The 12450-nt window shown below is 44.2% G+C and overlaps 1 protein-coding gene across 2 annotated transcripts in view; it reads right to left on the bottom strand.

The window, feature by feature from the left end:
* Positions 1-12450, bottom strand: part of LOC140128237 (complement C3-like) — a 71848-nt gene that overhangs the window by 55614 nt on the left and 3784 nt on the right. For both annotated transcript variants that reach the window (XM_072149793.1, XM_072149794.1), the window contains exons 2-6: positions 11814-12006; positions 8739-8901; positions 8241-8311; positions 5553-5647; positions 1865-1947 (exon numbers count right to left, since the gene is read on the bottom strand). In XM_072149793.1, coding sequence (XP_072005894.1) covers positions 1865-1947; positions 5553-5647; positions 8241-8311; positions 8739-8901; positions 11814-12006 — 605 coding nt within the window. The remainder of the gene's footprint in view (positions 1-1864; positions 1948-5552; positions 5648-8240; positions 8312-8738; positions 8902-11813; positions 12007-12450) is intronic.

The following is a 12450-nucleotide window of genomic DNA, read 5'->3' as shown; positions in this document are numbered from 1 at the left end:
CGGGGCCTAGCCCTAAAGGGGAGGCCTGGTGACAGCCGGGGCCCGCGGTACCGGAGTGGCTGGCGGTTGCGGCCTAAGCACGCTATTGTCACGGTGCTTGGTACGGGGGGAACCGGAGGGCTGTCTTACAGCCTGGCAGGTCTCCAGCAGGGTGGTGTTGGCAAGAAAAGATGAGGGAGAGGCTGCTATAGCGGATCTCCCTGGGGCAACCCCTTAATGTCCCGAGTGTGAGTCTCTTCGTGATGGACAGGGTGCCGGTGATGAAGGCAGCCGTATTAGCAGGGACCAGACGGAGGCAGAAGTTGAAGCAAACAACTTACAGTTTATTGCAACCGGCAGGAACTGCAGAAAACGAGCCTTTAACAGGTAGGTAGGATGCCGAGATGTGAGTTGGAGGGAGCCTCAGGAGATAGTTCACCAGCCTGGAAGTAGAGGGCAGGCTGGGAGGCAGCTGTGTCCTGGTAGGAAGCTTCAGCTTGTCCTGTAGGGCTTCAGGTATCACCTTCAAAGGTAAGATGATACCCCTTTTCCTCACTACACTAACTCTAATCTATTACTCCACTCTTCAGAGGCAGGGGCTAGGCTCTTCCTGCTCTGGTATGGGCTAGACAGAGATTACTCACTCACTCACTGATTCTCCTACAACAGAATCTCTCTGAAAAGATCTCTGGAAAGACCCAGAACATTCCTGGCCAGGAGGTTTTACTACCTCCCTTTTGTCAGGTGGTGGCTGCTCCTCCAATCACATCTCAGCTCACAAAGCACAGGATGTAACACAGACATTGGTCAATAGCATCTTGCATTATACAAAATACTTAACCTCTGCCTTGCCAGGCAGGATTAACCACTGCAATTTCCCCTTGATCCTATAAGGACCATGTAGTGTAATGTGGTGTTACCTACAGGTGGGACGTATTCGCAAGCACTACCTCGCCATTGCATCGGCGAGGGTGTTGCAGGGGTAATGATAGAAGGCCGACGCTCCGCTCAATATTTGTACATCCAATCACTCCATGGAAGGGCACAACTCTCGACCCCATCACAGTTGTCTTCATCTCTTGTCACTAAGGCTTGGCTTGTGGCTTGGTCTTATCTCCTGTACGTCAGTGACTCCACGGGAGGGCACAGCACTCGACCTCATCTCTCTCCATCAGCTTCACCTTTTTGGTTACTTGGCCTTGGCTTGTGGCTTGGTCTAATCTCCTGTACATCAGTGACCCCACGGGAGGGCACCACACTTGACCTCATCTCTCTCCATCAGCTTCACCTTTTTGGTCACTTGGCCTTGGCTTGTGGCTTGGTCTTATCTCCTGTACATCAGTGACCCCACGGGAGGGCACAACACTTGATCTCTCCATCAACTTCACTTGGTCTTGGTCTGGTGCTTGGTTTTCTCTCCTGCAGCAGAACACTTGAACCCATCTCTCTCTGTCATCTCTTTCTCTTGTTGCCTCGGCCCGTTCTACGTCATGGACATCTCTCCTGCAGCAGAACACTTGAACCCATCTCTCTCAGTCATCTCAGTCTATCTCTTGTTGCCTCGGCCCGTTCTACGTAATGGACATCTCTCCTGCAGCAGTCATATCTACTTGCTGGTCTCCTTATATTGCTGGGACCAGTCACTGTCTGGAGGGGGGACTTGAGTAGACTGGGAAGTCATAGCTGAAGCTAGTAGACATTATTACCATGCATAATCTTACTGTTACCAAGGTTATTGTTATTTTAAAGCTGCATCTTATTGTCTTCAATCCAATATTTGGGAGTTGGTAAGAATTACGGCTCATTCCCTTCTACTATACTTGTTATATGTACTTTGCACCACTCATATAATATATACATAGTCATTGACACCAATTCTACTCACCATATTCTTTGACTTCAAACTCCGTCCCAAACACTTCTTGAGGAGCCACCTGGAACTTGCATGCGATCTGCCATTTGCCCTCACTGTAAAGTAAATACATGACATGGAACTATCACCATAAAGGGGATTTGTCACTAGACTGACCTATCACCATGAAGGGCATGTCACTAGACTGACCTATCACCATGAAGGGCATGTCACTAGACTGACCTATCACCATGAAGGGCATGTCACTAGACTGACCTATCACCATGAAGGGCATGTCACTAGACTGACCTATCACCATGAAGGGCATGTCACTAGACTGACCTATCACCATGAAGGGCATGTCACTAGACTGACCTATCACCATGAAGGGCATGTCACTAGACTGACCTATCACCATGAAGGGCATGTCACTAGACTGACCTATCACCATGAAGGGCATGTCACTAGACTGACCTATCACCATGAAGGGCATGTCACTAGACTGACCTATCACCATGAAGGGCATGTCACTAGACTGACCTATCACCATGAAGGCATACCACTCTGACCATAGGTACCTCACATGATCACCGCATCTTCAAAGAAATCTTCTACCAATAGCTCTTCCTACTCATGTCTACAGTATTTGGGTTGACTCCATTCTATGAATTTCTCATCCTCATGGACCACAAAAACCTCAAACTTTATTTATTATATAATTTCTAGCCATGTTTCCCTCCACTGCAATGTATGTATACAGTGGGAAGTTAGACCTCAACTATGAGGGACAAAATCAGAAAACAAATCTAGAAGATCACATTGTCTGATTTTTAAAGAATTTATTTGCAAATTATAGTGGAAAATAAGTATTTGCTCACCTACACATAAGCAAAATTTCTGGCTCTCACAGACCTGTAACTTCTTCTATAAGAGGCCCCTCTGTCCTCCACTCAGGGGCGCACCTGCCACGAGGGGAGTTGAGGAACTCGCCTCAGGCGGCGGGCCTTCTGCTTGGAGAGGTGGCGGCACCGTGCTCCCACTCCCCAGCCGGCACCGGCACGATCTCCGCCCTCTGGCCGGCATCAAGCTCCTGTCCCGGGCCGGTATCAAGCTCCTGCCCTCCGCGGCCCCGCCACTACATGGTGGCATGCTGTATGCATTTTGCATTGCTTTATTTTCACACAAAACCAATATGATGGATCTGGTCCTGAGACTCCCTGATATATTACAGATATTGGGTGGGTGTCTCCCTATGGCTCGCCTCAGGCAGCAGACATGCTTGGTTCACCCTGCCTCCACTCATTAACTGTAGTAATGGCTCCTTAACTTGTTACCAGTATAAAATACACCTGTCCACAACCTCAAACAGTCACACTCCAAACTCTACTAGGGTGAAGACCAAGCAGCTGTCAGAGGACACCAGAAACAAAATTGTAGACCTGCACCAGGCTGAAGACTGAACTGACAATAGGCAGCAGCTTGGTGTAAAGAAATGTGGGGTCAATAATGAAAATAGAAAATGGAAGACATACAAGACCACTGGTAATCCCCCGCTATGAAGGGCTCCACACAAGATCTCACCCCGTGAGATCAAAATGATCACAAGAACAGTGAGCAAAAATCCAAGAACCACACGGTGGATCTAATCACCTTCAGAAAGCTGGGACCAATGTAACAAAGGCTTGCATCAGTAACAAACCACCCAACCAGGGACTCAACAGTGCCAGACGTGTCCCACTGCTTGAGCCACTCACTAAACTCTCTCCTCTATAATCTACTCTTAATGCAGCAGCCAGGCTCGTCTTTCAGACCAAACGCTACATAGATGCCTCCAGTCTGTGCCAGTCACTGCACTGGAGGCATCCTTCCGAATTCAGTTTAAAATAATAACCCTCATCCACAAAGCTCTGCATAATGCTGCACTCCCCATCTCTCTTCTCTCATCTCAGTCTATCGCCCTTCCCGTGCTCTTCGATCTGCCAGTGATATTAGACTAATCTCTACCTTAATTCGAACCTCTCATGCACGTCTCCAGAACTTCTCCCGAGCTGCACCAATTCTCTGGAATGCCCTTCCCCAGACTCTCAGACTAATACCCACCCTCCAAAGCTTCAAACGTGCTCTTAAAACCCATCTTTTTAGGCAGATCTATCACACTCGCTAACTGCATGAAACATCAACTCTCCCTTTACTAATCCATTCTATGTCCTCCTCCCGTCAGTTATCCAGCAAACATCAGATATATACCAAGCTTCAGTCACTTTTACCTTGGACTTTATTTATAAGATGGCGGCTGATGGCTGGTTCAAGCAGAAGAATTTTTATTTATTAAATAATTTTATACTGGACCACTATACCTTTTGTTTCACTCCCTCATCCTCATAGACTGTAAGCTCTTGTGTCTCCCCCTCATCCTCATAGACTGTAAGCTCTTGTGTCACCCCCTCATCCTCATAGACTGTAAGCTCTTGTGTCACCCCCTCATCCTCATAGACTGTAAGCTCTTGTGTCATTCCCTCATCCTCATAGACTGTAAGCTCTTGTGTCACCTCCTCATCCTCATAGACTGTAAGCTCTTGTGTCACCCCCTCATCCTCATAGACTGTAAGCTCTTGTGTCATCCCCTCATCCTCATAGACTGTAAGCTCTTGTGTCCCCCCTTATCCACATAGACTGTAAGCTCTTGTGTCACCCCTCATCCTCATAGACTGTAAGCTCTTGTGTCCTCCGCTCATCCTCATAGACTGTAACCTCTTGTGTCACCCCCTCATCCTCATAGACTGTAAGCTCTTGTGTCACCCCCTCATCCTCATAGACTGTAAGCTCTTGTGTCACCCCCTCATCCTCATAGACTGTAAGCTCTTGTGTCACCCCCTCATCCTCATAGACTGTAAGCTCTTGTGTCACCCCCTCATCCTCATAGACTGTAAGCTCTTGTGTCATCCCCTCATCCTCATAGACTGTAAGCTCTTGTGTCACCCCCTCATCCTCATAAACTGTAAGCTCTTGTGTCACCCCCTCATCCTCATAGACTGTAAGCTCTTGTGTCATCCCCTCATCCTCATAGACTGTAAGCTCTTGTGTCACCCCCTCATCCTCACGACTGACCTGTGTACATGAAGGGATGAATGGGGCCATGTATCATGAGATACAGAGTGCAAACCTCCTTCCATCAGCGAAGACATTGAAGATGAAACATGGCTGTATTTTTAAGCATGACAATGATCCCAAACACACCCCCAGGGCAACAAAGGAGCGGCTTCGTAAGAAGCATTTGAAGGTGCTGGAGTGGCCTAGCCAGTCTCCAGATCTCAACCCTATAGAAAACCTTTGGAGGGAGTTGAAAGTCCAAAACAGCCCAAAAAGATCATTGGAGATCAGAGGAGACCTGCATGGAGCCAATTGGTTCATCCTCTGTCATTGCCAACAAAGGAAAAATAACAAAGTCTTGAGATGAACTTTTGTTATTGACCAAATACTTATTTTTCACCATAATTTGCACATAAATTCTTTAAAAATCTGACAATGTGATTTTCTGGATTTGTTTTCTCATCTTGTCTCTCACAGTTGAGGTTCTACCTATGATGAATATTACAGGCCTCTTCCAGTGGGAGAACTTGCACAATTGGTGGCTGACTAATTACTTTGTTCCCCACTGTGTGACCAGATATGACCCTGCATCCGGGTGATGGAGCCTCCAGTCTATGGAGCAATCACTTACTTTGCAATCTCTGGGAGATTATAACTCTTTTGGATGATGACGCTTTTGTCACTGGAGGAGTACTGGTTCTTCATTACCACTATGCCATCCGGATTCTGAAATGTAGGAAATAAACAAGTTAAGGGGCTCCAAATGGGTCCCCATAAGCCCAAATCTACAAATACACAAAGAGTAAATATGGGTCAAGTGTCAACATAGGATCCACGTTATAATGGCCCCAGAGAGAGAACTAGACATACAAAGGGCTCCGCGGCCGCACTTTCGTCAGGGTTTCCCAAATTTTTCAGTTTTGCAATGAATTCCACCGCGATTTTGGCGCACGTGATGGGATTTTGGCGCAATCGCACCGGCTTTCACGTGACAGAAATGGGGGGGGGGGGGGGCGTGGCCATCGGACAACCCAACGGATTTGGAAAAACCGCAGAATTTAAAAAACGGAATGTGTCGCAAGATCAAGCACTCACATGCACATGGAAGAAGAAGGTGAACTCCGGCTGACCTCGGGGCAGCAGTGACACCTGCCGGATATTGGGCACACGACCTTAGTGAATCCCGGCAGAACCCGAATCCACGTCGGACAACGCGCCGCTGGATCGCGACTGGACTGGGTAAGTTAATGTAAAAAGTAAACTCTTTTATAACCACAGAATTTCCCTATTCACAATGGATGTTGTATTCACAAACTAGAGAGCTGGAATCAACCAAAAGACATTGGGGCTTATTTACTAAGGGTAAGTTTTTCCGACCTTTTCGGGGATCGTGCCTCTGGGACAGGTGTTTAGAAGGGGATTGTGTCACATGCGATTGGATTTTGGCATCGGTGCCGGCTTTCATGCAACAAAAATTGGGGGGCCGGGCCGTCGGACGATCCGACTGATTCAGACTGAGTGCGGGATTTAACTTTCAATTTGTGTCGCAAGATCAGCACTTACATGCACCGGGAAGAAGAAGGTGAACTCCGGGGACCTGAGTGGGGAAGCTACACATGCAGGATATCGGGCACGCGATCTTCATGAATCACGGCAGATGTACATTTCGGTCGGACAATGCACTTTCGAGGATTGCGCAGGACGGGTAAGTAAATGTGCCCCATTGTATAAGGACCACCAGGATGGAGACGGGTGGCCACCGTGGATCTTGGGGTGAGGTTGCATGAACTAGACGTTTTCCCAAAATTGTTGCCAAGACTTCAAGTCTCATGGTCAAGTGTCTCATTAGTCGCAGGTGGCCGGTTCTTGCCGCGTTCTCAAACTTGTTAGTAAGACACTTGACCACAAAGCTTGAGGTCTTCTTGGTCAGACATGGCTAATTATTTAAAATTTATCAAAATGTTCCGGGGAATCACATTCCAGAGAACTGGTGGATCGTGCAAAGTCTTGTAGAATGGAATTGCAATTTAAGAAGATTATGAAGGTCTTAGATCATTTGCACAGTGCGGCTTCAAGGAAGTGGAGAAGACAAAGATGTTGAAGGAGATGTAGGAAGGAGAAGATCTAAGGAAAGAGGGGAACCCCCAGCAAAGATTGATGGACTAACCTCCTTGATGCTTGGTCGGGCAACCCAAGACAAAGGACATAGTGATTGTTTTCAAGTCAAGTTTTTACCCTTTTTGCATTTCTTCTGGAAAGGAGAACATCTCTAGATTTGGTTCTCACTCTTAAATGTCCCCAGATCTACAGTGACCTTTGTTTGTGCATCTCTATAAGGGTCCTTATGCAATGACCTTGTTGGCAGACATATTTGTTTGGGTAGGTGTTGGAGGAGGAGCGGCTGTACATTTGAAAGCTGCTTCTCACTGAAGGTCTACGGCCAAGAATTGCCCTTTGTCTTCTGGTAAATCTGCGTCCTTCATCCAGATCTTACCTCTTGTTGACACATTTAAACAGGTAAATCCCTGTGTGGACATCTAATCAGTGCTGGCCGGGGATCAGATGGAAGGCACAATACTCAGAGATTGCCTAATCCACTTCACCTAACGTCCATCACTTCCCGCTAGTCCATGTTTGCTCTTCTATGGAGGCATCAATCATTACACACACCATGTTTATTTTTGGGTTTCTCCCACTCCTGTTCATACCTTACAACATTTGTTGTCTCCTTTGTGGGACAATTTGAGGTTCCCTGCACGTGAAAAGGCCTGAACCTCTGTATGTCCGTATGTGTGTATATGTAAATGCATGTATGTGTGTGTATGTACTGTATGTATGTTTGCACATGTATGTGTGTATATGAAAATGCATGTATGTGTGTATATGTACTGTATGTACGTTTGGACATATGTATGTAGTTATATGTATACTGTATGTGTGTATACATGCTTATATGTATGTGTGTATAATTTATGCATGTATGTATATGTAAATGCATTTATGTGTGTATATGTACTGTATGTATGTGTGTATATGTATGTATATGTAAATGCATTTATGTGTGTATATGTACTGTATGTATGTGTGTATATGTATGTGTGTATATGTAAATGCATTGATGTGTGTATATGTACTGTATGTATGTAGTTATATGTGTACAGCATGTGTGTGTATACATGTTAATATGTATGTGTGTATAATTTATGCATGTGTGTGTCTATCATGTGTTATCACACCTAGTTTTCATCTGATATATATATATATATATTATATACAGTAAGGGCGGTGATGTTGGGGTTGGAGGCTTTCACAATCTCACCTTAATCTCCACGTCCACCGTCCGAGTGTCGGGCTCCATGGAGAGGCCGGTGACGAAGACTCGAAACAGAACTACAGGTGACAAAAACACATGAGAATTTAAGGGGGGAACACATTGTCCAATCTCGAAAGCTCAATTCATATGCAAAGCTGAAGTGATTCTACTCTAGTCCCATCCAGAGCAAGATGTACAGTCCAACAGAGTTAAAGGTATTGTCCACATTACTGATGCCCTCATTCCGAGACTCCTGGGGCCCCAGTTGGTCGCCCACCTCTATGTTCCAATATGCGACCCCTTCTGGAGTCACCAGTGACTCATCAACAACCCTGATGCACTGAGGTGGCTGGTGATTGGCTACAGTGGTCACATGCCCATGGCGGGAGGTTATCATTGGAGGCAGAGATATAGACACTGACGCGGAACCCATTTAAACAAAAAGTGTTAAAATTTTTATTCACTTTATGTTGTAGCAGGACATTTACTACAGCAGAACCTCACCCGCAGTCCCCGGCTTGTAGATGGGTTTATCCGTCTGTATAAAGATGTATCCAGTGCGGAATGACAGCAGCACCACTTTATGGAGATTACACCTGTCCGACTGCACGGTCACCGACACATACTGATTACTAGCGCTATCCTGGGGGAAGTGCCGGGCCTCAACCTGCAAGTAACAACAACATGTATCATAGTGGTTATATAACTGTACATAGGGGGCAGTATTATAGTAGTTATATTCTTGTACATTCTTATAGTATTATAGTAGTTATATTCCTGTACATAGGGGGCAGTATTATAGTAGTTATATTCTTGTACATAGAGGACATTATTATAGTAGTGATATTCTTGTACATAGGGGGCAGTATTATAGTAGTTATATTCTTGTACATAGGGGGCAGTATTATAGTAGTTATATTCTTGTACATAGGGGGCAGTATTATAGTAGTTATATTCTTGTACATAGGGGCAGTATTATAGTAGTTGTATTCCTGTACATAGGGGACAGTATTATAGTAGTTATATTCTTGTACATAGGGTGCAGTATTATAGTAGTTATATTCTTGTACATAGGGGGCAGTATTATAGTAGTTATATTCCTGTACATAGGAGGCAGTATTATAGTAGTTATATTCCTGTACATAGAGGGCAGTATTATAGTAGTTATATCCCTGTACATAGGGGGCAGTATTATAGTAGTTATATTCTTGTATATAGGGGGCAGTATTATAGTAGTTATATTCTTGTATATAGGGGGCAGTATTATAGTAGTTATATTCCTGTACATAGGGGGCAGTATTATAGTAGTTATATTCTTGTACATAGGGGGCAGTATTATAGTAGTTATATTCCTGTACATAGGGGGCAGTATTATAGTAGTTATATTCTTGTACATAGGGGGCAGTATTATAGTAGTTATATTCTTGTACATAGGGGGCAGTATTATAGTAGTTGTATTCTTGTACATAGGGGCAGTATTATAGTAGTTATATTCTTGTACATAGGGGGCAGTATTATAGTAGTTATATTCTTGTACATAGGGGGCAGTATTATAGTAGTTATATTCTTGTACATAAGGGGCAGTATTATAGTAGTTATATTCTTGTACATAGGGGCCAGTATTATAGTAGTAATATTCTTGTACATAGGGGGCAGTATTATAGTAGTAATATTCTTGTACATAGGGGGCAGTATTATAGTAGTTATATTCTTGTACATAGGGGGCAGTATTATAGTAGTTATATTCTTGTACATAGGGGGCAGTATTATAGTAGTTATATTCTTGTACATAAGGGGCAGTATTATAGTAGTTATATTCTTGTACATATGGGGCAGTATTATAGTAGTTATAGTCTTGTACATAGGGGGCAGTATTATAGTAGTTATATGCTTGTACATAGGGGGCAGTATTATAGTAGTTATATTCTTGTACATAGGGGGCAGTATTATAGTAGTTATATTCTTGTACATAGGGGGCAGTATTATAGTAGTTATATTCTTGTACATAGGGGGCAGTATTATAGTAGTTGTATTCTTGTACATAGGGGGCAGTATTATAGTAGTTATATTCTTGTACATAGGGAGCAGTATTATAGTAGTTATATTCTTGTACATAGGGGCAGTATTATAGTAGTTATATTCTTGTATATAGGGGGCAGTATTATAGTAGTTATATTCTTGTACATAGGAGGCAGTATTATAGTAGTTATATTCTTGTACATAGGGGGCAGTATTATAGTAGTTATATTCCTGTACATAGGGGGCAGTATTATAGTAGTTATATTCTTGTACATAGGGGGCAGTATTATAGTAGTTATATTCCTGTACATAGGGGGCAGTATTATAGTAGTTATATTCTTGTACATAGGAGGCAGTATTATAGTAGTTATATTCTTGTACATAGGGGGCAGTATTATAGTAGTTATATTCTTGTACATAGGGGGCAGTATTATAGTAGTTATATTCTTGTACATGGGGGCAGTATTATAGTAGTTATATTCTTGTACATAGGGGGCAGTATTATAGTAGTTATATTCTTGTACATAGGGGGCAGTATTATAGTAGTTATATTCTTGTACATAGGGGGCAGTATTATAGTAGTTATATTCTTGTACATAGGGGGCAGTATTATAATAGTTATATTCCTGTACATAGGAGGCAGTATTATAGTAGTTATATTCTTGTACATAGGGAGCAGTATTATAGTAGTTATATTCTTGTACATAGGGGGCAGTATTATAGTAGTTATATTCTTGTACATAGGGGGCAGTGATATAGTAGTTATATTCCTGTACATAGGGGGCAGTATTATAGTAGTTATATTCTTGTACATAGGGGGCAGTATTATAGTAGTTATATTCTTGTACATAGGGGGCAGTATTATAGTAGTTATATTCTTGTACATAGGGGCAGTATTATAGTAGTTATATTCTTGTATATAGGGGGCAGTATTATAGTAGTTATATTGTTATCACCATGGGGCTCACTTACTAAGGGTCCGTCGGCCGCATTTCCGTAGGGTTTCCTGACGATATCCATTTTGCGCCAAATTGTTCCGAGATTTTGGTGCACGCGATTGGATTTTGCCCCATCGGCACCTGGCGGATTCGTACAACGCGCAGGATTTAACAATTCGAACATCGCACAGGACCAGGTAAGCCGTATGGGGCAGAATCATTTACCCGTTTCTGTCCCGATCCCACGGTGCATTGATCGACGAGGATTTGGGTCTGCCGGGATTCACGTAGCTCGTGCGCCCGATTTCCTGCATCCGTCGCTTCTGCGCCGAGGTCCGCCGGAGTTCACCTTCTTCTTCCCAATGCCTGTAAGTGCGTGTCTGGCGACACATTTCTAATTGTTAAAACCCACGTGTTATCTGAATCCGTCGGGTTGACCGACGGCCACGCCCCCTAATTTCTGTCGCATGCAAGCCGGCGCCGGTGCACCAAAATTCGATCTTGTGCGCCAAAATCCCAGGGCACTTCAGCGCAAAACCTAAATCGTCGGTAAACCCGACGAAAATGACCCTCTGACCCTTAGTAAATGAGCCCCTATGTGTTAGTGGTCACATCTTCTCACCTTCACATGGGCTTTGTCCAGGAAGCCATTCCCGCTATTGAGGTTTACTGTGGCTTTGGAAATCACTAATGTCCTCTGAGGAAAATCTTGGATGATAATTTGAGCCTGGAAAGGGGCATTTTGTAAGTGAGCGTCCACCACAATGGTCTCCTCCATCTCCGCGTGCAGGACGCTGGGCATGATCAGGGCACATCTGGTGGCAGAGACAATGTATGGCTGTGAGCTGGGCACATGTTCCCCTCATACTTTCCCTGGGGCTCAGATTTTGATGCTTCACCCAATATTTTAGAGGATGAGAGAAGATTTTTCCTGACCCGACCTCTGAGTAGGACTCTTTTATACTCCACACATGGAACACTACAACCCCCAGCATGGTCACTCACTGCTATGCTCTGTACCTAGAGCTCTATACCAGCCCTATCACCGGTGATACTGGAGCTCCAGCTACATCCTTAGTTTATTACTAAGTTTATTACAGTATTTATAGGTTATGAGTCCAGTGAATTCATAGTTTCTAAGTCCTATCCGATTATCGTTTCTATGTCTGGGGTTACAAGTCTGGTGTGTCCACCACATAGGTCAGGAGAGTTCTCGATTCGTATAGAGTATCCATAGGTTAAGGGATTAGTTTGTTATT

This window comes from Engystomops pustulosus, chromosome 4, assembly GCF_040894005.1.
Source record: "Engystomops pustulosus chromosome 4, aEngPut4.maternal, whole genome shotgun sequence".
NCBI lineage: Eukaryota > Metazoa > Chordata > Amphibia > Anura > Leptodactylidae > Engystomops > Engystomops pustulosus.
The sequence above is the reverse complement of the archived record's forward strand: the minus strand, read 5'-3'. Positions and strand labels throughout refer to the sequence as shown.